This window comes from Micromys minutus, assembly GCF_963924665.1.
Source record: "Micromys minutus genome assembly, chromosome: 15".
Lineage (NCBI taxonomy): Eukaryota > Metazoa > Chordata > Mammalia > Rodentia > Muridae > Micromys > Micromys minutus.
This window is the reverse complement of record NC_137984.1, coordinates 35,992,861-36,018,633: the sequence shown is the minus strand read 5'-3', so window position 1 is coordinate 36,018,633 and position 25,773 is coordinate 35,992,861. Positions and strand designations below refer to the sequence as shown.

The window sequence follows — 25,773 nt, the reverse complement described above, 5'->3', positions numbered from 1 at the left end:
CTTCTGTCTTTCTTCTCAGTCCCTGGAAACGCCATTTATTAGTAGGTGGCTGTTGTTACTGGGCACTCTTTGGATGTCTTTGCCCACCCTGACACTGGACACCCACATACTGTGTTCAAGTAGCCAGCATGGCTCAAAGAAAGCCTAAGGAGTCCAGCAACAGTTTTTCTAAGTGTGCTTCTCAATACTGTGTTCCTGTCGTGTTTTGTTTTTATTACACACTACTATTAGCTGGGGTAGGAGTGGAAAACACTGCTGTGGGACTGGGGATGTGGCTCAGTTGGTGGAGTGCATATGTAGCATGTATGAAGCTTGGTGTTCATTTCCAGTACTGCACAAACTGGACTTAGTGGTACTCATCTACAGTCCCAGTACTTGGGAGGCAGAGACATGCAGATTAGTTTAAGGTCATCCTCACCTACTAAGTTTGAAAAGCCTAGGATACCCAAGGTCCTGTCTTAAAAGCAAAGAGAAACAAAACCGCTCAATCAGTAGTGTGCATTCCCAGCCCAGAATAAGAAACGACACTCTGGCACATGAGTAGCTGTAAAAGCTCTCCCGACAATCCTGCTGTGTGATCATGGGACCAAAAGGAGACTCCAGTTCAGAAGGATCCTCAGGTTCTGGGTCTGGAGATCTGAAGTTTGACAGATGCCCCACCACATTTTTATTCTTTAGAAAAACCTGTGATTGTTGTATTGGGTTAAAAGATAAAAGAAAATGTATCACACCTACATTGGTTTCTTTCTTTTTTTTTTCTTTTTTCTTCTTGGAGACAAGATATGCTCATGTACCCCATGTAATCCTCCTGCCTCAGCACTGGAATGTACTGTTACACCTAGCCTGTCGTAGCTCCAATTTTGACAATTATTCCAAAGTGGAAACATTTGAGAAGTACCTTTTCCCACCTCCTACTCAAGAGTACACAGAAAACAGCTCTACCCATTTCTGGGCATCAAATTATACTGCTCGATGTTGTTTAATAGGTCAAGAACTTCTCAGTTTGCTTTAATTCATAGTAGAGATTATACAAAAAAAAATTCCTCACAACACCAGATAAACATATTGTAAATTTTTCTAATGCAATTACCAACAAAGTGGAAAAAGAAAAGAATCCAGAAGAGGCCAACAAACATCAGAATGGTCTGAAATAGAATAAATGATGTGCTGCAGTATACTAAGCACAAACTCACATTGTGGTAAATATGGACATTTTGTAGAAGTCAGAGCTGGCATTCAGCCCTTAGAAAATATCTCTGTCGTTTGGATGACATATGGGGACAGCCAGGGTAAGGTTTATTAGCTCTTTACACAGTATGGATGGCCTTAACTTAGAATGGGTCACACCACAATTTACTAGAGCAACTGGAAGCTGTATATGCATTTAACCCTTTAACCTGCCAGCTATCAGAAATGAGCTCTGCCCAACCGTGCTTAGAAGTCATGCATTACCCTACAGCTAGGCAAAAACCATTTAACACAAAAGCCCATGTCATAATATTGTACAATGATCAAATAGTTGCTGGAGGTCCAAATATGGCTCACAGTTAAGAGCACGTCTTAAAGCACTCAAGTTTAGATCCTAACCTCCAAATTTAGTGGCATTAAGTACACTCACATTTTCAAGTCTAGCTTTAAGGAAAAAAAATGCTGTATTTTTTCCCTTTTAACTGGACTTCATTTTAACTCTAAATCCCTAAAATTTGAGTCAGAGATCATGGTAAGAGTGATGGCACACAAGCTGTCTTTGCAAAGCAGGTGACCTCCAGAGCAGGCAAGAAAGAAAGAACTGCCTACTAAGGCCCCCCTGTGCAGTAAACACCCTCACTGCAGACTGGGTACTACCCAGGTCTTAAACAAGCTCCTTCGTTTTGAGGGTTTTAAACATGATGTGGAAATTTGGGGACCACAGGAGAGGAAGTCTGCCACCTACAGGTGAGAGGAAAGAAGGTCTCACAAAGCTTTTTCAGAGCCAAGTACTGACTAACAGGCTTTAGGTGTGAGGTTTTAGGTGCAATACAGTTGGATGATTTCAGAAAGGGATGCTGTCTTCATGTGTCAGCTACTGTAATAATCTCTTAATTAGCATGCTGCATTGTGGTAGCCAAAATAAATAAATAAATAAAAAGCTAAACACTATGAATCCCCAGTTACAAAGAACAGAAATGTGAACATGAGCCCTCTCCCTGCCCCTAGCATTGCGACTAAGAATGGGCAATGAAAACTTAACATTGTGGATAAACAGAGAAAACTTAGGTTTTTAATTCATAAAGCCCACCAAGATAAGTTTCAGATGAGTTATACATTTAAGCTTGGGAGAATTAACAGCCTTTATGAAACTGTAATAAAGTCTTAAGGTTGCAAGCATTTTTCTTCATCTTCCAAAGTGAGACTGACTATAAAGTGGGAAAAGACCCCACGTTAACAGGCAGTGGTGAACCGCTGAGCAGGAGTGATGATAACACCACAGAACTCCTAAGGATCTTAGTCAAATTACTGAATAGGTTAATTCAGACAAGTAGATAATTTGGTGTATGTTCAGCGATGCTACTTTGGGATCAAAGTGTATCTACACTGACACAGACAAACACATTTTAGAAGAATCCCTTAAATATTGATAATGAAAAACCTTCCCTTAAATATTGATAATGGTTAATGGTTGTAGTATTGAAAAAGCAAAAGAAAAAAAAAAAAAAAAGAATTCAAAAGATGCTCCACCCTCCTACAAGGACACCTGCTCAACTACGTCCATAAACAGCTTTATTCGTAATAGCCAGAAAATGAAAGCAATCTAGATGTCTCTCAACTGAAGGATAGATAAAACGTAGTTCAAACGGGTCTGTTGTGGCCCAGAGACAGAGCTGGGTCACTGCCATCAGGACTCAGGGTTGGCCGGCAGACTGCAGAGCACTCAGAAGTACTCTTCCGCCTAAGCCCATAGAGACAGAGCCAGGTCACAGCCATCGGAATTCACTGCCTGCCCCAAAACAGCTCAACACCCAGGACCAATCACCCTCCTGAGCCCACAGGTCCTCAGACCCACAGGAGAGACAAGCTCCAGTTAGAGACAAGATCACCTAACACCATGGATAACAAGATGGCAAGAGGCAAGTGCAAAAACCTAAGCAATGGAAACCAAGACAACCTGGCAAGACCAGAACCCAGTTCTCCCACAACGGCAAGCAGAGGATTTCCCAACACACCAGAAAAACAAGATATGGACTTAAAAATCATACTTTATGATGATTATGGATGATCAAAAAGCTCATAAATAATTCCATTAAAGAATTACACAAGAACACACAAAAGCAAGTAGAAGGCCTTGAGGGGACACAAATATCACTTAAAGAGCTACAGGAAAACACAACCAAACAGGTGAAGGAATTGAAAACAGAAATAGAAACAATAAAGAAATCACAAAAGGAGACAACTCTGGAGATAGAAAACCTAGGACAGAGATCAGGAGTCACAGATGCAAACATCACCAACAAAATAAAAGAGATGGAAGAGAGGATCTGAGGGGCATAAGATAACATAGAAAAACATTGACACAACAGTCTGAGAAAATGCAAAAATCGAAAAGCTCCTAACCAAAACCATCCAGGAGATCCAGGACACAATGGGAAGACCAAACCTAAAGATAATAGGTGTAGAAGAGGGTGAAGAATATCAACTGAAAGACACAGTAAATGTTTTCAATAAATCATAAAGAAAACTTCCCTAACCTTGAGAATGAGATGACCATGAACATACAAGAAGCCCACAGAACTCAAAATAGATTGGACCAAAAAAGAAACTCCACCTGACACATAATAGTCAAAACACCAAATGTTTAAACAAAGAAAGAATACTAAAAGCAGTACGGGAAAAAGGACAGGTAACATATAAAGGCAGACCTATTAGAATTACACCAGACTTCTCAACAGAAACTATGAAAGCTAGAAGATCCTGGACAGATGTCATACAAACTCTAGAGATCACAAATGCCAGACCAGGTTACTATATCCAGCAAAACCCTCAATTATCATAGTTGGAGAAACCAAGATATTCTAGGACAAAAGCAGATGTATACAATATCTTCCCACAAATCCAGTCCTACAAAGGATAATAGATGAAAAACTCCAACACAAGAAGGGAAACTACACCCCAGGAAAAGCAAGAAAATAATCTTCTTGCAGGAAAACCAAAAGAAGAAAAACATACAAATATAATTTTACCTCTAACGACAAAAATAAAAAGAAACAACAATCACTATTCCTTAGTATCTTTTAACACCAATGGACTCAATTCCTGTCAATCAATAATAAAACATAGACTGTCAGACTGGATACATAAACAGAATCCAGCATTTTGCTTCATACAGGAAATTCATCTCAGTGAAAAAGAGAGGCATTACCTCAGAGTAAAAGGCTGGAAAAAAAATAACTTTCCAAGTAAATGGTATTGTTTCCAAGAAACAAGCTGGAGTAGCCATACTAAAATCGAATAAAATAGATTTTCAACCAAAAGTTATCAAAAAAGATAAGGAAGGATACTTTTTACTCATCACAAAAAAAAAATCTATCAAGATGAACTCTCAATCCTGAACATCTATGCTCCAAATACAAGGACACCCACATTCATAAAAGAAACCCTACAAAAGCTCAAAGCATATATTGTTCCACACACAATAATAGTGGGAGACTTCACCACCCCACTCTCATCAATAGACAGATCATGGAAATGGAAAGTGAACAGAGACACAGTGAAACTAACAAAGGTTATGAATAAATTGGATTTAAAAGACATCTATAGAACATTTCATCCTAAAACAAACGAATATACCTTCTTCTCAGCACTTCAAGGTATCTTCTCCAAAATTGAGCATGTAATGGGTAACAAAACAGGCCTCAACAGATAAAAGAAGATCGAAATACACCCATGCATCCTATCAGATCACCATGGACTAAGGCTGGTCTTTAATAACAACAGAAATAACCAAAAGCCCACATACACATGGAAGCTGAACAATGCTCTACTCGGTGATAACATGGTCAAGGAAGAAATAAAGAAACAAATTAAGAAATTTTAGAATTTAATGATAATGAAGGCCCAACATACTGAAACTTATGGAACGCAATGGAAACAGTACTAAGAAGAAAACTCATGGCTCTGAGTGCCTCCAAAAAGAAACTGGAGAGAGCCAACAGTAGCTTGACAACATGGCTGAAAGCTCTAGAACAAAAATAAGTAGATACACTCAAGAGGAGTAGATGGCAGGAAATAATCAAACTCACAGCTGAAATCAATGAAGTAGAAACAAAAAGATCTATTCAAAGAATCAAAGAATCACAAGATGGTTCTTTGAGAAAATCAACAAGATCAATAAACCCTTAGCCAGACTAACTAGAGGGCACAAAGTGTATCCAAATTAAAATCAGAAATGAAAGGGTAAACATAACAACAGAAACTGAGGAATTTCAAAAAATCACCAGACTCTTCAACAAAATTGGAAATTCTAGAGGAAACGAACAAATTTCTAGACAGATACCAGGTAGCAAAGTTAAATCAGGATCAGATAAACCATCCAAACAGTCTCACAACCCTAAAAAAAGAAAAGAAAAAAAAAAGAAGCAGTCATCAACTCCCCCCCCCCCAAAAAAAAAAGCCCAGGACCAGATGGTATCGGTGCAGAATTCTATCAGACCTTTATAGAAGACCTAATACCTATATTCTCCAAACTCAAGTCCAAGTGGATCCAAGATCTCTTCATATAACCAGGTACACTGAAACTATTAGAAGAGAAAGTGGAGAAGAGCTTAGAACACATAGGCACAGGGAAAATTTTCCTGAACAGAACACCAGTGGCTTATGCTCTATGATCAAGAATCGACAAATGGGACCTCATGAAATTGCAAAGTTTCTGTAAGGCTAAGGACACTGTCAAGAACATAAAATGGCAGCCAACAGACTGGGAAAGGATCTTTATCAATCCTACATCTGATAGGCTAATATCCAATATATGAAGAACTCAAGAAGTTAGGCTCCAGAGATTCAAATAATCCTATTAAAAACTGGGGATAGAGCTACATGGAGACTTCTCAACAGAGGAATATCCAATGGCTGGGAAGCACCTAAGGAAATGCTCAACATCCCTAGTCATCAGGGAAATGCAAATCAAAACAACCCTGAGATTCCACCTCATATCAGTCAGAATGGCTAAGATCAAATCTCATGTGATTGCAGATTTTGGCAAGGATGTGAAGAAAGAGAAACACTCCTCCATTGTTGGTGGGGTTGTAAGCTGGTACAACCATTCTGGAAACCAGTCTGGGGTTTCCTCTGAAAATTGGCCATAGTAGTACTTGAAGGCCCAGCTATTCCACTCCTGGGCATATACCCCAAAGATTCTGTAACATATAACAAGGACACATGCTTTACCATGTTCGTAGCAGCCTTATTTATAATACCCATAAGCCAGAAAGAACCCAGATGTCCTTCAACAAAAGAATGGATACAGATATTGTGGTACATTTACACAAGGAAGTACTACTCACCTGTTAGAAACAATGACTTTATGACATTCCTAGACAAATGGATGGAACTAGAAACTATCATCCTGAGTGAGATAACCCAGTCACAAAAGAACACACATGGTATGCTCTCACTGATAAGCTGATACTAGCTCCCAAATGCTCTGAATACACAAGAAACAACTCAAAGACCTCATGAAGCTCAAAAAGAAGGAAGGCCACAATGTGGATGCCTCCTCAGTCTTTCTTACAGGGGAGAACAAAACATTCACAGGAGAAAATACAAAGCTAAACATAAGAGCAGCAATTGGAGAAAAGATCAATCAGAGACTGCTTCACCTGGAGATCTACCTTATATGCAGCCACCAAACCCAAGCACTACTACTTACTGGCAGGAACCAGATATGGATGCCTCCTCCTCAGAGGATTACAGAGTATTACACATACAGCTGAGCATGCTTGCAGTTAACCATTGAACTGAACACAGGGACCCCTTTGAAAGAGTTAGAGAAAGGACTGAAGGAGGTGAAAGGGTCTGCAACCTCATGGGAAGGACAACATTATCACCCAACCAAACCTTCCAGAACGTTCAGGGACTAAAACACCAACCATTGAGCAAACATAGAGACCCATGACTCCAGTTCCATACACAGCAGAGGATAGCATTGTCTGGCATCAATAGGAGAAGAGGCCTTTGGTCCAGTGAAGGAGCGTGTTCCCAGTGTAAGAGAACGCCAAGGCACTGAGGTGGAGAGGGTGATTGGGAGAGGGTGCACCTTCATGGAAACAAGTGGAGGGAGAGAAAGGATGAGAGCAGCATGGGGGGGGGGAATAACATTTGAAATGTAAATACAGAGAATATGCAATACAATAATTTTTAAATAAGAAAACGTATTCCACCTACACAATGGTATACTATCAACTTATTAAAAACAAATACATTATGAATTTTTCAGGCAAAGAGTATAGACATTATGAATTTGCAGGCAAATGGATGAATCTTTAGAGTATCATCCTAGTGAGGTAATCTAGTCCCAAAAGTTGTAAGTGGCCAGAACACACAGGAAACCCATGTGACACTCTACAAACCCAAATAAGTTAAACAAGAAGGAAAGCACAAGCAAGGAAGCTTGAATCTCATTTAGAAAAGGGAATAAAATACTAATAAGATGCAGCTGGAGGGAGGCAACTGCGTGGGAGGAATGTAGAGGAAAGTGGGGGCAGGGTTCATGATCAGGTATGGGGAGGGATGACCAGATGGGCATGAGAACGAATGGAAAATCTACAACTGATGGGAGTGGGAAGGTAGGCATCTCCAAGAAGAGACAAGAGACATGGAATAAGGGATGCACCCAAGAATCAATCAATAAGGGTATCCTTAATTGTGACACATAATGTTGGGGATATGGGACCTGAAGAGGCCACCCCTTGTAGCCAGGCAGGAATACAAATGGAGCAATAGGGGCACAACTTACATACAAAACTGTCTGCAAGGAATTCAGGGACCAAGGATGGAGCAGAGACTGAGGGAATGGCCATCTAATAACCCAACTTGAGACCCATGGGTAGGCAACAACTCAACACTATTAACTATACTCTTGCTATGCTTGCAGATAGGAGCCTAGCACGATTGTCCTGAGGCTCCACTCGGCAGCTGTCTCAGACAGATGCAGATACCCACAGCTCCAATGGAGCTTGGGGAGCCTCATGGAACAGGACGATGAATCACGGGCTCTGAAGTGGGTAGAAACTCAACAGAAAGATCAAGTTAACTAACCTGGATCCTTGGGGCTCTCAGAGACCAAATTGCATAGGCTGAACCCAGCCTTCCCCACACCCCACATACATAGCAGATGTGCAGCTTGTTAATGTGGGTTCTGAACAACTGGAGCAGAGGCTGTCCCAAAAGAGGTTGCCTGTATGTGGGTATGTTCTTCTAGCTGGGCTGCCCTATTTGGCTTCAGTGGCAGAGGATATGCCTAGCCTCACAAAGGCTTGATGTGCTCAGGTAGGAGGGATACCAGGGGTTGGGAATACCAAGGGGGGCACCCACTCACAGGAGAAGGGAAGGGGGAATAAGGGAAAAACTGTAGAAGGGGTCACTGGGAAAGAGCAGTGAGCAGGATGTAAAGTGAATAAGTAAAATAATAGACACACAGAGATGTGCTTGAAGAATAAAGCCAAGCACAGTGAGTGGATCTACTTTGGAAGGGTGAGGTATGGGCTTACTGGAGGTATTACCAAATCAGGTGAGGTCTTTGAGGTTTCATAAGACTTGCACAATTCTCACCCTACCCCAACCCACCACCTCTCACTATCAAATCAAGATGTAAGTTCTCAAATGTTCCTACCACTAAGTCTTTGCTCTGCCATTATGGTTCTAACCCTCTGAAACTGTTACTCCAAATTAAACACTTTTTTAAAAGTTGCCTTGGTCCTGGTGTCTTACTATAGCAAATAGAAAAGTAGCCAAGATAACATTTCTATTCTTACAAAGATGCAAAGAATATAATGCCTTGACCAAATTTTACCTAATCTATGTCCATGACTGGATTGACTTAAACAATGTTGAAGGATGTAACTGTTGGACAAACAAGTGGGTTTTTTCTGCTCAAGCAATGAAGATTGCAAGTTCCATATTCCTTTCTTACAAGAGAACATCCATTGTTCAAGATCTTGCCACTGGCCCTCTGGACTGTTTTTGTGGGAGAAGCCAAGAAACTGACAAAAACAACACAACACTCTGAATGTGGCAAATAGCAGAAGTTCTTTGCCTCTGATCCAGGTGTTGTGTACATCCTATAGCACCCGTGAAACAATGACAGGCTAATTTTTTACCTTATAGTGTAAAATATAAAACTGCAGTCACTGAAAGACATCAACTCTTTTATTTTTGACAATAACTGGTAATTTATACACTATTATCTGACTATTAAGATTTATTAAGTCTGGAAAACTGGCTCAAAAGTGCACGTTGCTTTTATACTGCTGGGTTCCAGCACCCAGTGTTGGGTGGCTTATAATCACCTGTAATTATAGCTCCAAAGAATCTGATTCCCTCCTTTGGCCTTCTCAGGCACCCATATGCATGTGTGTGTGTGTGTGTGTGTGTGTGTGCACGCGCACACACACACACACACATATACACAACTACAAAAATAAAACTCCATCTAATTCCTGTGAATTCCCCTGTGTGTGTACAAGTCCATTAATTATTTCACTGTCTGTCTGAAGCACTAAGAGCACTAAATCCAATGCTCGGCGCCATGCTTCAATCTTTGGTGTAACAGTATCATAGACTCTTGGAACCAGCTCCAGGTTATGGGAAATGCCTGAATGAAAAAGTCCACTACTTAGTTTACTATATTCACTCAAGATATAAGATGAAGGAGAGCTAGAGTCTGTGGCATTTTGTACATGATGTTGAATGAATGTGCTAGCTTCCACTGCTGATGGGTGAGTGGCAGTGTTGCACATGACAGCTGACAAGAATTCATGCCATCCACCTGCCAGGCACTTCAGCACAGTAGGTCTGTAGACTGACAGAGATGAAGCCATCCAAGAGGAAGAATTAGGAAGCCATCCTGAACAAGCATGGTTTCCTTTATTCGAAGATTGCTCAGCAAGAATTTGAAGATGGCTAAGACATAAAAACTCAACAGCACCACCTCCAAGGAAGACCTTCTCCTCTTTTAGGGCATGATATAAACGATACACACAGGACCAGAACCTGTCCTCCTTGGTTTCCATTTGAGCACTTGCTGGACTAGTGAGTACTGCTGTAATCAGATTAATTCTTTCTGCTGTTAACAAGACTGCCGTTCTGTTGCTCCTGTCTGTATCATGAGGACTCGTCCAGAAGCTCACAAAGACCCCACTGCCCACACAGTCTTCGTTCACTTGTGTAACATAGGACACGGGCACTGCTCTTGTGGCTTCTGCAAACGCCTGCAGCACACGGCCATTCACGGACCCAATTATCAGCCGCTTACTGTGCATGCATTTTTCAGTCAAGTGTTCAGATACACTCCCTTGTACCAAGATGAGGTTCACATTGAACTGAATTAACACCTGTAACACACGATTTGTCCACAGTTCTTCTGCACTGTCTTCTGAAAGCTGCCCACTATCTAACTTGGTCTTAACATTTACAGACTTATCAAATCCCAGGTGGCGGTAAGTCTCTGTGAGGTCACCCTCAATGAGAATCACCCGGAAAGGCTGATCCTGCAATTCCTTGATCAGAGCAATGCTAGACGTGGTTACAGAAGTGACATATCCTAGACACACACAGGAAAAAGTTTCAGGTAAACCTGGGAGACAGCAAGTGAGGAGTCTTGAAACATCAAACATAAAGGGTGCCACACAGTTGGCTTGCTGCAGACCCAGAGTCTGCCACTGCAGTCTTACTGCTGCTTTGGCCAATGCCATGCTGCTGTGATCTCCATGGCTCAAGCCAGCTGCTAACTCCCCCAAATCATTACATCTGAGTATTTTTGGAGTTGAACCAAATGGTTCTAGAAATCCTTCAGGTCTACTTGTCCAGGGGCTATTATCTGTTCTAGTAAAATGCCTACTGTGAGTTAGTGCTGATTTTCTGAAGACGGAATCTGCATATACATTGTTTTTCAGAACTTGTGATGTGTTTTTTTCTGTTTCAACTTTACTTTGAGATCTGAAGAATTTGGGTGATTTAGCATGTCTCCCAGAAAGACTGTAAGTGGACCATAACTGAGATGTAGCATCGTTGAAATCATGCTTTTCCTGTAACCCAGGACCTGAAGGAACCTGTAGAAAAGGACACAGATTGACATCAACTGTTTCAAGTTTGTAAACTGTACTTGTGTTGTCCGTGTAGTCAAATACATTGTGTATGGGTACTTGAAGGGAAACTACTGCTTCAATGCAAGAGTTCAAGCCTTCTGACATTACTGACACTATTACTGTGGTGGGAATCCCTAGATGGAGACAATCTTCAACAGCCCTGCTCCATGCACCAACAAGAAACAAAAGAGTACTGGTTCCAATTTTGTATGTGCCATTCTGTGCTTGAACTGCTTCATTGAGAAGGTACCCCGCTGCACAGGTTAAATCCAATCCTTCAAGAAGCCTTACTGTTGAGCTGATTAACACACTTTCATGACACTCCGCATCTGTAATGAACTTGGTGGCTTTTACTGGACCTAGGAAACTTCTTCCTGTTTGTGCAAATGACGAAAGTTGTTGAAGTCCCACATGCCTTCTTCTGTTTATGACCCTGTAAGCCATCTCCATGAAAAATTATCTGCAAATAAACAAACACTTGTAACTTTTAGAGTGGTTTATGATTGACAAGTGCTACATACAGTGAAGAAAACACAGCTGCCATTTTGGATATAGTTTCAATTAAGTTTGATCAGTATGATGACACAGAAGAATAGCAATGACTTTTCATGGGTGGCAGGGTGGTACTGAGGCTGATCACTCCACATGGCTGAGAAAATAGAGCAGAACACAAGGTATCAAGTAAGATTTCTAGAAGGCAAACTGTAGAATGAGACTTAAATATTTATTCGTGATTTTTTTTTTTGAGACAGGGTCTTGCTATGTAGCTCAGGACAATCTTACATTTGTGATCATCAACTCCACCTTGAAAATGCTAGAACTAGAGGTGTGTTCTGTCATGTCATCTGCAGGGTAATTTGTGTAAACTGAGCCAGCAGTTGAAGGAGATGGCAATGAATGTACAAATATGTTAAAAGGAAGAAAGGGATGGAGAAAGGAAGGAAGAATGAAAGGGAGGGAAGGGAAAAGAAGGGGAGGGGAAGGAAAGTCTGGTGTTGTAGTATGGCACGCATGGCAAGGAGCTAAAGGACCTGAGGTTCCAGTAGAGAAGGAGTTATATCATGAAGGACATCTCATGATAAGCCAAGATACTGAAGTTTTATTCTATAAAGGGAACCACAGTGTTAAGATTAAGAAATCTCGTGATGTAGTGTTGAAAGTGTGCACTTGTGAGTCTAGAAGCCTGGGCCTGAGGTGGGGAGCCCTTTAGTTATGTGGAAAATGAGACTAAACCCAGAAGCTACTTCACAGTTAGTATGAGGAGCCCAGTGTACAGTTTGATGTGTGTTCAGATATATTACCATTCTGCTAAGTTTGGACTGACTAAGTACCAGACTAAAGGTAGAGCAGTCACTTAAGAATCATCTATAAAATATGAAGATGGGCAGAAGGGAGAAAGATTTAGGCACTGACTGCACTGTGAAGGATAAATCATGCTATGTAAAGGGAGATCCAAGAGCAATTGAAATTATTCAATTCAATTCAACAGTATTTTATAAATCACATTCAAAATGAATACCACCAATAAAAAGACTATTAGTGCAATACTAAACGCTTTTAAACATTATACTTTCTAACTGAAAACCATCTATAATAAAACTACTGCCTTGTGAGGTGTGAATTCCATTAGGTAAGGGACTGAAGCTAAGAGACACTATAAGATTTCATGATTCTTTGAATATTTTTAATCAGAATCTTTTTATGTCTTACATATAAAAAAAGCAAACAGTTCATATTTATCTTCTAATTCTGACCATAACTCTGGTCAATTTCCTTCTGAACTAGCTACATTCATCTGTGAAAGTGAGGAGCACTATAGTCAACACAATTTTTAGGATCAAGGACAGGCACTATTCCTACAGAATAGCTCCTTATAGACTTTCAAGGTAGAAGGTAGAAAGGATGGGCAGGCCCAAACAATGTGAGGGATTACATAATCTCTTTCTCAAGTCCTCTTTTCAATAAAATTTTCAACTTTATATAGTAAACACTTATAATATATTCACACATGTTCCTAACAATATACTCTAGGACTCAACTACTTGAACAATCCTTGGATTCATCATGTCTTATATCTCTCTGGTCTTTTTCTATGCTTCACCACCTTTTCTTTTACCCCCCTACTAAATTCTCAATTCTACTTATCAATGGTTTCAGTCACTACATACATCCCATCCTCAAACTTCTGCCTTTCTTTGGTTTCATCTTACTTACTTTATAAAGCTACTAATATTGATGAGATGAAGTGATTTTAATTTAAAGAGTACAATCTACATTTAGTAAATTCAGAATGTTGTATAACTACCACCTCTAACTTGTTCCAAAAGATTTAACAGCCATAAAAAAAAATGGAAAGCTAGTCAACAATAACTCTATGGTACCTTAGTAATTGGTAGTTACTAATTTACTTTCAGTCTCTATGATTAGACCTATTCTTAGTACTTTATGTGAATGGAATCATGAAATATGTGACCTTCCTATTCTTCCTTCTTTTCTTCTTCTTCCCCTTTTGTCTCCTTCCTTCTTCTTTTCTTTTTCCTTCTTCTTCAACCTCTTCTTCCACCTCCTCCTCCTCCTTCCTTCTTCTCCTTCCTCCTTACTTCTCCTCCTCCTTCTTCCAGCTTCTAGTTGCTCCTGGAATTCTTTGACTTTTAGTTGCATAACTTTAATCTTTGCCTGTTTCAATTGTCCCTTTGGTTGATTACAACACCAGTTACTGGACTTAGAGCCTACCCTAACCCAGTATGACTTCATCTTAACTAATTGCATCTGCAAAGACTTCTTTCCAGTAAAATCACATTCTGGGTAGATATGTGACAGCATACACTCAGCCATTAGTATATTCAACATTTTGTTTTTGCTTTTGTAAAGTTATAAACACCTTAGCAGATATGAAAAGATAGCTCACTGTGGTTTTGACTTCCATTTTCCTAATGACTAGTGGTATTAAACATCTTTCCAAGGGCCTGTTCAAATTTGTATATCTTCTTTGTAGAGATGGCTATTGAAGTTTTCTGCCTATTTTAAGAGTACATTTTTAAAGGTTTGTAGTGTTGAGCTACAAGAATTCTTTCTACATATTAGATAGTAAACCATTATGCAACATGAGCCATTCTCATACTTGTAGATCCAACTGACTGCTGAAAGATTTGAAAAGCACAAAAACAAACTCAGCATGTGTTGTCAACATGAAACATCCCATCATCATTCCTTAAACAATGTATTATAGTAAATATTAACCTAGCGTTTACATTTTATTAGTACATCATTATATTAACTTTAAGAATAAAATGTACCAAGTATATGCAGGCTAGATTTGAATACTCCATCATTTTATGTAAAACACTTATCCATGTGTAAACTTTAGTTTCTACAGTAGAGTCTTAAACCATTCCCCTATGGACATGAAGAAGCCTACCCTATTTGATTTGCAAGTACAATCTATCATTCTTTATAATGTCTTTTCTGCATTTTGACTCATAACATTTTTATGGTAAATTTTTGGTAAAAATTTAACATTTATTTGTCAATACTGCTCAAGCTCTTGGTGGTGCTTTTAGAATTCAATGCTAAATCCAAGATCATACAAATTTAACCTAGTGTTTTCTTCAGGATTCTATACATTACTTAATGATTGATTTGGGGCTAATCTTCACACATGGTTTCACGTGTGGATATCCAACTATTTGATACCACCTGTTGAATCAACTACTCTTTCTCTTGCATCTTTTTAGTACCTGCATCAAAAATCAACTTATTATACATACATGAGTTTATCTCTGGGCTGTGAATTCAACTGTATTGGAAGAAGTAATCATTTTGTGCCAATACCCATACTGTTATAAGAACTGTAAGTAAAAGGGTGGAACTCCGTGTAACTACTGCCCCAGTTCATGATATTTAACTCTGTCAACTGCGTTAGCTTCACTTTCAGTGTGATGGTAAGTCCTCCTTTCTTCTGTAGAGTCTTCATTTCCCTCGTTCAAACCCTTTGCCTACTTCTAAGTCCTGCTGACACCTTTCCTTACAGATGCTTATGTCAGCGGTTGTGGGAGCGTGGGGGGGTGGGGATGACATTAAGGGCTCTGCTCTCCTTTCTAGAGTATATTTAAACTATAAGGTACAGTCTGTGAGTGGGAAACAACCCAAAACAACAGGAATAACCCATAAGTATTTCAAATTCTGTCTGTATTGGATTGTTACAAAAGACTTTTCCAGATAAAGATGGATTTCAACAATCTATATGAAAAAAAGTGATATACAACAGATATCAAAATTAATACTCAAAAAAGACCTGTTAGCATTTGAAGATATATTTCAAGTTTGAGTAGTAACTGAAAAAAAAAATCTTAGCATCCCTAACTTAGGAAGATTCCTAAATGGTTTTGAAGAGGCTCCAATGCACTATTATTATTACACCTTAAAAATAAGAATGTCTTACAGGAGGTTGGATATAAAAAGAAAATGACAGTAGCGGGAATGGGAAGATGGGTGATTTCAAAAGTGATTAGATACCGCTGGTAACTGTTTCTGGCAGTGCACTAACACAACCTGGCTTTTGTTCTGCTGTCCCTGGCACTAATGCCTTCCACAAACAGGTCAGTTTTGTTGCTTGCCGGGCTGTTTCCTTAGCTTTCTATCTACAATGAGAGAGCAGAGTCAGATTATTTAAATGTGGTGTTGACTTCAGAAGCTGTCTTTTCGTAAGATCATATCTTGTTTGCTTTTCAGGAATTATGTTTAAAAGTTCTGTATTTTTTTGATAGATGTAACTGGGATTTTTTATCTCACCAGAACTAAGTCTGGTCTTCTACGGTCAACTCCTAACACCAAAATCTAACCACAACACTCCACTGCTTAGAAGCCTCTCAGAAAATAGTTTTTACTCCTGTTTGGCACAGGGAGTGTCTATAAAAGTGAGTCACATCCTTTCGCTTCTGTACTCAGAATCTTACAAAGTCTCCCTAAGTCACTCAAATAAAGTCCTTGTCCCAACACAGCCCTAAAACCCACACTTCTTCCTTCCTGACTCACCTTCTTCACTCAGGGCTCCTTTGCGCTTTTAGGCCTATGCAAAGCCTGCTCCCTACCTCAGTATTTCTAACAGCCCCTCTTTCTGGAGTGCTCTCATTCAAAAACCTACTGCCTCAGCCATCTTTAAATAGTTCCCCAGACTCATTTTTAGGGAAGTCTACCCTGATCATCAAACCACGAACTCCTTTCCTTCCAATATGCTAGATACTCTTTTATCTGGTCTACTTTCTTTCTATACTCTGAAACTTTATATAACCAACATCGCACAGGCCACCATCTTCTGTTTAAATGCATTGTCCACGTGACAGTTTTAGTCACTGACATACCCCAAGTACCTAGAATACTGCCTGACACCCTAGCACAGGTATTCAATAAGTACTTAAGTGTCACTTATCGAAGCAAGCAGATGTTGCTGTTGGTGTTCCTCTTTAAGTGCCATTGGACCACTTCGTTGGGGCCCTTTAATCGCTTTTAAAGGGGACTCTGCCTTCAAATGATAATTACAATCATTTTTTGAAAAAAGAAAAATGGAAACCTAACTATAAAACCCAAACATTTACCCTTTCTTCAGCTTCTTTTGAGCTCACCAGTAGCTGCCACAGTATTTGGCACGCAGAATGCTCTGGATACATTTGGTAGTTTAAAATGTGCTCAGCTTCATTATCTCATTGGCTTTTGTTAAAGTTTTATAGTATAGATTAGTAGCAGTCACTTTTCAAGATTGGGGTATCCTAAGCAAGGCTTAGCAATTAATCTGTTTTATTTATTTATTTTTTAAACTGGGCCGTAGTGGTAGGCAAATCTTCGAGTCTGAGGTCAGCCTGGTCTACAGAGTGAGTTTCAGGGCAGCCACAACTACATAGTGAATTTTTTATTTCTTAGAAAAATAAATAAATAAAAATTTTAAACTAGAATATCCAAATTCCTAAGCCATAGTGATGTAAGGATAGCCATCAGATCAAGTGAGATTAAGAAAGCCTAAAAGGTGGCTTCCCTTGTGTGTGTGTGTGTGTGTGTGTGTGTGTGTGTGTGTCTATATGCACACGCACGGCTGTCTGTGTATATGACTAATACTCATTTCTGGGTTTCAAAAATCTATTTAAAATTAGTATTATGACTCTGAACTGTCCGAGTGAAACTTTTCCGAGGAGGTCCGTGGCTGGAAAAACCAATAGATTATAAGTAAATAAATGATTTAACACTTTACTTCACTCACAACATAGTATGAGTTTACATCATTTCCCATTGGGAAAACTGAAGGCAGGAAAACCGGCTTCTACTAGAAGTGTAAACTTACCTATTTCCCCAGGAGCCTAAGGAGATTGCAGGATTACAACCTGAGTGTCTGCGAGGTGAGGTGGCGGCTTTGGGGACGCGCCATGTTTTACTCAGCACACTGGGAAGAGAATGCTTTGCACTCTTCCAGCCCCGGAGAGGGCCCACGCTGTCCTCGGTCAGGGGCTGGCGTTCCACCCCGCGAGGACGCCCCCACCCACGCCTCGGGCTCCATGCTGCCGCGTGCCCTCGGCGGCTCTGAGGCCGGAAGGTCGCAGGACAGTTGGCCCGGTGTGTGGAGTTTGGGGGACACGCGGGACAGAGCGCTCGCCCCCACCCTCCCCGCCCACAGGGCCCAGGACCCTCCTCACCACCGTAGATCTGCACAGCCCCTGAACCCAGCCAGTCCCGCCTACTTGCGCGCGGTCAGAGCACTCTTGCCTTTCCATTGGGCGCAATGGCCGTCAATCACAGGAGTTGGTGGGCGGGCTTGCTTGCTAGGGCGGGCTCTGAGTGGGGCCCTAGCAACCGTCAGCCCCCACCTAGCCAGCGTGTGCCGCAGAGGGGAGGGAGGCTGTTCCCTGGGTGCCGGCAAGGGCTTGAGTAAGGGATATGGTGAGTGCTGTGAGACCCCGGTGTTCTTTCCAATGTACTGCCTTTCGTGTCAGGATCCTTGGATACATACCTACCTTTAGTGGCTAAGCCAGGGGACAGAGATGGGTCTCCTCTCCTTTTAATCACCTACGCCTGCAGTTTATCAGGGGTGGCCAGGCGATAAAGAGATATGGCCCTGGGGCACAGAGACCACTCGGAGGGACTTCCAGACTGGGAAGCGAGCATAGAGCAGGCCATCGGCACTGGGTCACCAACAGCCAGCGGGCTATCAACTCAGTCGCTGAAGGAAAGGAACCACTAAGGTGGTCAGGGGGCCACCAGTTCGGGTGCTAACTGGAAGCGGGGTAACAACCACTGATCAGAGGGCCAGCAAGTCTTCTTTGCACGCAACTACTTAACAAACTGAAACAAACAACCACCAACAACAACTCCAAGTCTTAAGGCCTTAGCATTTATATCCCTTCTGAAAAGTTGCCTGAATACCACAAGTCACACAATTGGAGAATCTGTCTGCATCTGGCAAAATCGTTCCGGCTAGAGCCCGAGGCAAATCACAGACAGCTGCTGTGGACTATCTGAAGGAGCCCCATATTCCCATAACATCCTGTGTTCTTCAAAGATACAAAAACCCTCAGTACACCAAGCAAGTGCTGTGATATACACATGAGAAGCGGACATTTCTTAAAATAATACTGTCCTCGTAAACTGACTGCATTCTGATATACCACACCGTTTCATGCTAGCTTACTTACCTGCTTATCCCTACAAAAGCTCTAGTTTTAAGAGGAAAATCTAAGAGAAAAAAAAACCCACATATTCTTTCAAATTAGTAATCATACTTAGGATGTTCAGGCAGGACAGAGAGTCCCAGGGCAGTCTGAGCAATATAGGGAGGCCCTGTCTCAAAAGATGGGAGAAAAGATGTTAATAACCAAAAGCATTAGCAGGGAAAATGATTCCATGGAAGGAAATGTGATAGTTGGACATGTTTCACCCGTGTGTGTGCTCATTGCAGGCATCCAGCCATCGCATAACCTTAGACCAATGGAAGAAAAAGGCAGCAAAAGTTGAACTGAATGACACCCAAAAGCAAGAAATCAAAGAGGCCTTTGACTTATTTGATATTGATGGATCTGGAACCATAGACCTGAAAGAATTGAAGGTTCTGAAATTATTTCTAAGACATTTGAAAAACCACACTGTGTGCATGTGCATCTCTCTCTCTCTCTCTCTCTCTCTCTCTCTCTCTCTCTCTCTCTCTCTCTCTCTCTGTGTGTGTGTGTGTGTGTGTCTAATGGGGATGGAACGCATAGCTCCACCACCAGGCTTGCTCACAGATGCCATCTGTGATGGTATGCTGCTGAAAGGTATGTATGAATACAGTCAACAAAACAGTATCTTGGAACATTTTAGTTGTATCCTAGTTGACAAGTCAAAACCCAGAATTATCAAAGTTACGTACTCTGTCTGTAAATCTTGTTTACTTTGTAATTATAATGTGTGTAAAGTTTTATATGCTATTAATTAGTAATTTGAAAGTTCAAGATGAGATCATGGCATATTAAAATATGTCCCCCTCCGATTGCAGATTGCAATGCGGGCCTTAGGATTTGAGCCAAAGAAAGAAGAAGTAAAACAGCTGATAACTGAAATCGACAAGGAAGGGACTGGCACCATTGGTTTTGAAGATTTTCTTGCTATTATGAGTGTAAAAATGGTATAGTCTATTTTTCAACGAAACACCAGCAGAGTCTTGTACATGACTAGGGCTGAAGCATAGATATTCCATGGGTGAATTAGGACTAGGTATTAGGTGGGTGGTATATGACAGTGAGAACAGAGATATTTTCAGAGTGGTAAAGATTGTAGAGAAGACGGTAGTCAGGAGGTATTGATATCTGGCAAGACAGAGGGAGCCCGAACCTGGAAGCCCTCTACATGGCATTCACAGAGTGCCTGCTTTGGCCCCGGTTCCTGAGAATACACCCAGCTCTTGGAGCTTGCTGTCTTATGGACCCCGAGGGCAGGTGCGAGCATATTGAAATGATTGTTTAAAGAACTCAGCCTCCAGATACAACTGTGCACACACAGCTGTAGAATTAATAGGCCTATTACATCCAGCTTGATAAAATGAGTAAACAACCAATGACATCTCATTTTCCTAAAGAGTGAAAAAGATGAGAAGGAAGAAATACTGAAGGCATTTAAACTATTTGATGATGACGCTACCGGAAGCATATCACTAAATAACATCAAGAGGGTTGCCAAGGAGCTAGGGGAGAACTTAACCGAAGATGAACTACAGGTGAATTATTTTACAGCTATAATGTGTGTATAGTTTTATATGGTTTGTGTAGCTTAGTTGTACATACCCACTAAAAACAAAAATTCCTGTTGAGTTTCTATCACTCTACAGCTTTAATAGTTTTGGTCTTTCATGTTACATTCATTTTACAGGAAATGCTTGATGAAGCCGATCGTGATGGGGATGGAGAGATAAATGAGGAAGAGTTCTTGAGGATGATGAGGAAGACCAGCCTTTATTAGCTCTGTCTCATGTCCTCTAAGAAGTTTGAACAGCTTGCCTGTTAAGCAATTCAATAATGTAACACCTTAGTGTATCCATTTCTGTCCTTGTTGTTTAGTGCCAGAAGTTATGTCACTACCAATGTCATTAAATCTGTAGTAGCAACAAACAAACAGACAGAAGGATGGTTTATTTGAACTGTGAACCCCAAAACGGTATTTCTATATGCTACTTAACTCTTATTTTTCAGTTGAATAAACTTGGCCCCCAGATCCAGATGAATTTAAAAAAAAAAACCAAAAAACCTGAAAATGGTATTTTTCCATTATTTCCTTTTATATGACTTGTAAAAACCTGAAACATGTGTTTTCTAATCCATTTCTCCAATATGTAAAGTATTAATAAACCTGGCTGACTTACAGTGTTTTTAATTTTCTTCTGGTAGTTACTCCTGGGTTTTGAATTACTCCCCAGGTCAGGCAACATGGTAGTGGGTTCTTTGAGAGGTGAGGCCATTAAGGTTCCTCCTTTATTAATGAGGTTGACTCTGTTTAAATGAGTCTTCAAGGCTATAAGATGACTCAGCAGATGGAAGGTGAGAACTGTCTCCTAAAAGTTGTCCTCTGACCTCCACATACATGCTATAGTGTGTGAGCCCTCGCACACACACACACACACAAATATGATTTAAATGTATTATTACATGTATGGGTGTTTTTCCTGCAACTATGTCTCTGTGCCACTTGAGTGCCTGGTGACCACAGTGGCCAGAGGGCTTTGGAATTACGGAGGTTTGTGAGCTTCTGTGTAGATGCTGGGAATTGATTCCTGTAAGAGCAAAAATGGGCTTACACTCTTGTGTGCTGTCATGGACACTAACAGTAAGGCCTTCACAGAAGAATGCTTTTATCACAGACTTCCATGACACAAGACTACCTAGCCTGTTACATTTTTCTCTGACAGCAAAACTGAAGGACACATCCTAGCAGGTTAGGCTCACTTAGGAAACTATTCTAAATACCACTTAGGTGAGCTCAGTCTAAGTCTTTGGCAGGAGTCAACTACCAGCCAACTTAAATGAACCTCTATGTTGTTCTTTGCAAAATCTGGTATGTAACAATCTTTCTTCCTATCGATGTAGCCTAGGTTAGCTTTGGACTCATGATCTCCTCCTGCCTCTTCTAGGCATTAGATTATAAATGTGTGTACCAAACACTTTATTTGATGTTATGAAGAGGATCCATCTGATATGTACAGTGAAATCTCAGTATTTTACCTATTTGTGTGTGGGGGTGTGTGGAGAGCAGGTGTGGTGGCAGTCCCAAGAAGGCGCTTGGGACTCCTGGGCCAAGTCTAGTGACTAGCACCTGACTTCCTCCTGCCCCCACCCCAGATTAGCCACTTGCACCCTGTGCGAGCTGCTTAGGAGATCAGGCCAGATGAACTGCAGCCACACAATATGGACTGAGGAGGTGGAGTTGAGAGAGGATAAAGGGGACTGTGCTTGGGGGTGGAGAGAGAGCAAGAGAAGGGAAGACAAAAGATTTTAACTTGCATGCTGTAAGGTTCCTGAATAAACCGCTTTGAGAATAATGCTCCTTTTCTGCTGGTCAGAGAGGTAGTGACAGGTGGGGGAGGGGGAGGCAGGGAGAGAGAGAGAAAGACAGAGAGAGAGAGAGAGAGAGAGAGAGAGAGAGAGAGAGAGAGAGAGAGAGATTATATATACCCATCATGTCCTTTAAATGCCCATAGCTGAGCATTGTTTTACCTCCAGCCATCTTTATAAAGGTCTATAAGTTGAACAAATAGGGTGAATTTGACATTGCTTTTAAGAGAGGAAGAAAAATGCAGAAAACTATATAAAACTGCACTGATTTTGGATAAAAACAAGAAAATTTCCAGAATTTTGGCAAAAATATTCCAAATCTCATCTAACATGGAAGATGAAATCTCATCATTTTTTCAAGATTTTTTTTCTGTGAAATCGTAAATACCCATAACATCTTTTTTAAAAAAAAAAAAAACAAAATGTTTAAAGCCCATAATCACTTTGAGTAGAGAAATATTTTGAGACACAAGCACCCTACACCTCAACTTTTTTGTGACAGTGTTAACTTCTGCAAGGTAGGCACAGAGACCTGAGTAAAACTTCAGAACAGCTTAAGAATCCTGGTGCTTTTTCTGTTCCAGTAACATCCCCAGGATCTTAGGGGTTTCAAAAATTTTAGGGGTACTCAAATCCCTCAGACGAAGCAAACTCCTATCAATGCTGGTAAAATTGTTTTGACCTGGGAGGAAATTCAGATCATTTCAAAAGGTGAAAATGTGTTTCAAAAAAGAAAGTTTGCTGGTGCGATGAAGAGTTGCCTCTTTATCATCGAGCTGCGTTCTGTTAGGAGCCATGTAAGCAGCATGAGATATGCAATGTATGTATAATATTAAAAAGCATAGCATCTTTTACTACTATAGTTTGAACACCTGTACAGATCATCTTATGAAGTGTACATTTGATAATTTAATAGGTGAGCCATACTCACCATCAAAGGGAAATAGCAAATTGGAGAATGCACTTGGCACTTATGGCAGACAAGTGTATTTGAAGAACTCTCACAGGACCCTGCCCTTCCTTGAGGATCTGTAGACAGCTAATGTTTACAGGGGGTGGGGAGGCATTTTCTTCAGTAGTGTAGCTACTAGTAAGGTGGTCTGAGAATAATAAGAATGGTTCCCAGAGATTCTTTGTTAGAACAGTTGATTCTCAGTTTATGAAACTGTTTGGGAAAGATTAGGAAGTGTGGCCTTATTGGAGGAGGTATGTCTCCTGAGATGGGCTCTGAGACCTCAAGAATATGCTGCCATTTCCGGTGCAGGTGCTCTCTGTCTCCCTCCTGCTTTCAGACTGAGATGTGAGTTCTCAAATGTTCTTCCTGCCATGCCATCCCTGTCATCCTGGACTCTAACCCTCTGAAACCATAAGCCCCACTAAATCAGGAGAAGTGGGAGAGGGTGAGAGGGTTGGGGGTAGACATGGTCTCAGTATATTAGGTACAAAAATGTCACATGAAGCTCATCACTAAGTATACTTAATATATGTTAATAAAGCAGTAAAAAGGCATCACACATACAAATACACTTTAAAAATCCAGTAGAAAAATAAGTAGAAAACATGGGAAACCATACTCAGGAAGGAAGTAAAAGACAGACTGAACATAGGTGTGTCTATGTTAGAGGAGTGAACCACAAAAACTCAATTTAGATTCAAAAGGGATGCAAATTGCAGAAATCACTTTTAAATTATGTTGCATATGAATACTTTCCTATACTGTAGGGATATAATTTGGCAAAAATCCTTTAAACCACAATATCTATAAAAATTAAGATGCAGTTAGCTTTAAAGCCAACTAGTCCACCTGTATTAGTCAGGGTTCTCTGAGTCACAGAACTTATGGGCAGTGTCTATATAGTAAGGGAATTTGTTGATGACTTACAGTTTGTAGTCCAACTCCCCAATAATGGTCAGCAGCAGCTGTGAATGGAAGTCTAAGGATCTAGCAGTTGCTCAGTCCCACAAGGCAAGCAGGCAAAGAGAAAATCTTCCTTCTTCCAATGCCCTTGTGTAGGTCTCCAGCAGAAGGTATGGCCCAGTTTAAATGTGTGTACCGCCATGCCTGGTCTGGGATTTACTTTGTCTCAGATGACCTTGAACTCAGAGATCTCCTTGCCTTAGTCTCCTAGGATTCATAGCCACTATGCCTCAAGATCTCCATGCCAAGATCAAGGTCAGGAACTTGTATCTTCCAGCCTCAAGATCAGGACCAGAGGTGAGCCCTCCAATTCTGGATTGTAGTTCTTTCTAGATAGAGTCAAGTTGACAACCAGAAATAGCCACTACACCACCCATAAGAGTTAATTCTACAGATATGTATAGAGATAGATGTATAAGACAACTTAAGCAAACAATTGAAAAAAAATCTTAAATTCACCCAAGTAATGCGGATGAAAAATTGGAAAATCTATGGATAGTTATATTCTTCAAGGTTTCCCTCCAACAGCAGATGAGATAAAGGAAGCTGGTTTGATTCTCAGTTGGGATGTCACTAAGCCTTGGCTCTTCTCTTTCTCCTGGCATTTTCTTCTGCACATCACTAGCAAGCCCAGAGCGTTTACTGACCTCTTCCTGCTGTGCATCTTTCCTGCTTAGCTTCCCTTCTGTAGCAGACCCTTTTAGTCCAACTATTTATGGAGCAATTTGCTTGCAGGTCCTGTTTTCCAGAGTCCTGCCCTGGGCATGTCTAATTAGCAAGTGATCAGAAGTGGGAAGGAAAGGTGTGTAATTCATTTTCATTTTGCTGCTTTTTGTCCCTGATCTCTGTAGCTTGTACTCTCAAGGCAAGGCGGTTGGGCTAACCCAAGTTCCAATCTGCTGCTCTTCGGTGGAGCCGTCCTCTGGTCCACCTTTCCTTGGCCATGCAGATGCCTTGAACGATTTCTCAGCTCCTTCTGCAGTTGTTTTAGTCAGTGCGTTCAGCAGGAGGATTCATTAGCATGTTCTGATCCAAAAAAAAAAAAAAAAAAAAAAAAAAAAATCTAAACATTTTAGGAAAGTGAACTAATTTGTCTGGTGATAACATACTGGACTTGGGGGAGATGCTCACAGAGGGGACTGATGGGGCCTGCAGTACTTTGACAAGAAATGTGTGGGCATACTGTGTGCATTGTGTCAAGTTTACCTTGTTTACCAGTCAAATGCTGGTTTCTTTATCCCACTGCCTTGCTTCAATCTGGATGGGGGGTTTTTATGCTTATTCTTAGAAGCTCCTGTCTCAAATTTGTGTAAACATTGCCCCTCATTCATTCTCTGCCTCACCAGTAAAGCCAGTGAGCTAACTCAGAGCTTTAAGACAGTGAGACATGACTGTGGATTCTAGGAGGGGTAGGGGGAAGAGACAGGAAGTGAAGGAGGAGAGCCACAAGGAGAAAGGTTCA

The 25,773-nt window shown here is 40.8% G+C and overlaps 2 protein-coding genes across 2 annotated transcripts; one reads left to right on the top strand and one right to left on the bottom strand.

Annotated features, from left to right (window-relative positions):
• Positions 1-9,469: 9,469 nt before the first annotated feature.
• On the bottom strand, positions 9,470-17,975 carry BBS12 (Bardet-Biedl syndrome 12). Its single transcript, XM_080929329.1, has 2 exons — positions 17,668-17,975; positions 9,470-11,796 (listed from the first exon to the last, which is right to left on the bottom strand). Exon 2 carries the CDS (start codon positions 11,784-11,786, stop codon positions 9,663-9,665), a length of 2,124 nt encoding a protein of 707 aa, XP_080785455.1. The 5' UTR covers positions 11,787-11,796; positions 17,668-17,975; the 3' UTR covers positions 9,470-9,662.
• Positions 17,976-18,180: 205 nt separating this feature from the next.
• Positions 18,181-21,154, top strand: LOC308430201 (centrin-4). The gene is made up of 5 exons (XM_080929334.1): positions 18,181-18,260; positions 19,276-19,422; positions 19,849-19,977; positions 20,428-20,565; positions 20,718-21,154. The coding sequence occupies exons 1-5, from the start codon at positions 18,258-18,260 to the stop codon at positions 20,805-20,807; spliced, it is 507 nt and encodes a 168-aa protein (XP_080785460.1). The 5' UTR covers positions 18,181-18,257; the 3' UTR covers positions 20,808-21,154.
• The last annotated feature ends 4,619 nt before the right edge of the window (positions 21,155-25,773 follow it).

What these genes read in the sequence shown, in the direction of transcription:
- BBS12 (XM_080929329.1), bottom strand. Translation starts at nt 11,786, where the DNA reads ATGGAGATGGCTTACAGGGTCATAAACAGAAGAAGGCATGTGGGACTT.
- LOC308430201 (XM_080929334.1), top strand. An exon ending in CTATTATGAGTGTAAAAATG is followed by an intron (nt 19,978 to 20,427) that starts GTATAGTCTATT and finishes ATTTTCCTAAAG; the next exon opens with AGTGAAAAAGATGAGAAGGA. An exon ending in TAACCGAAGATGAACTACAG is followed by an intron (nt 20,566 to 20,717) that starts GTGAATTATTTT and finishes TTCATTTTACAG; the next exon opens with GAAATGCTTGATGAAGCCGA.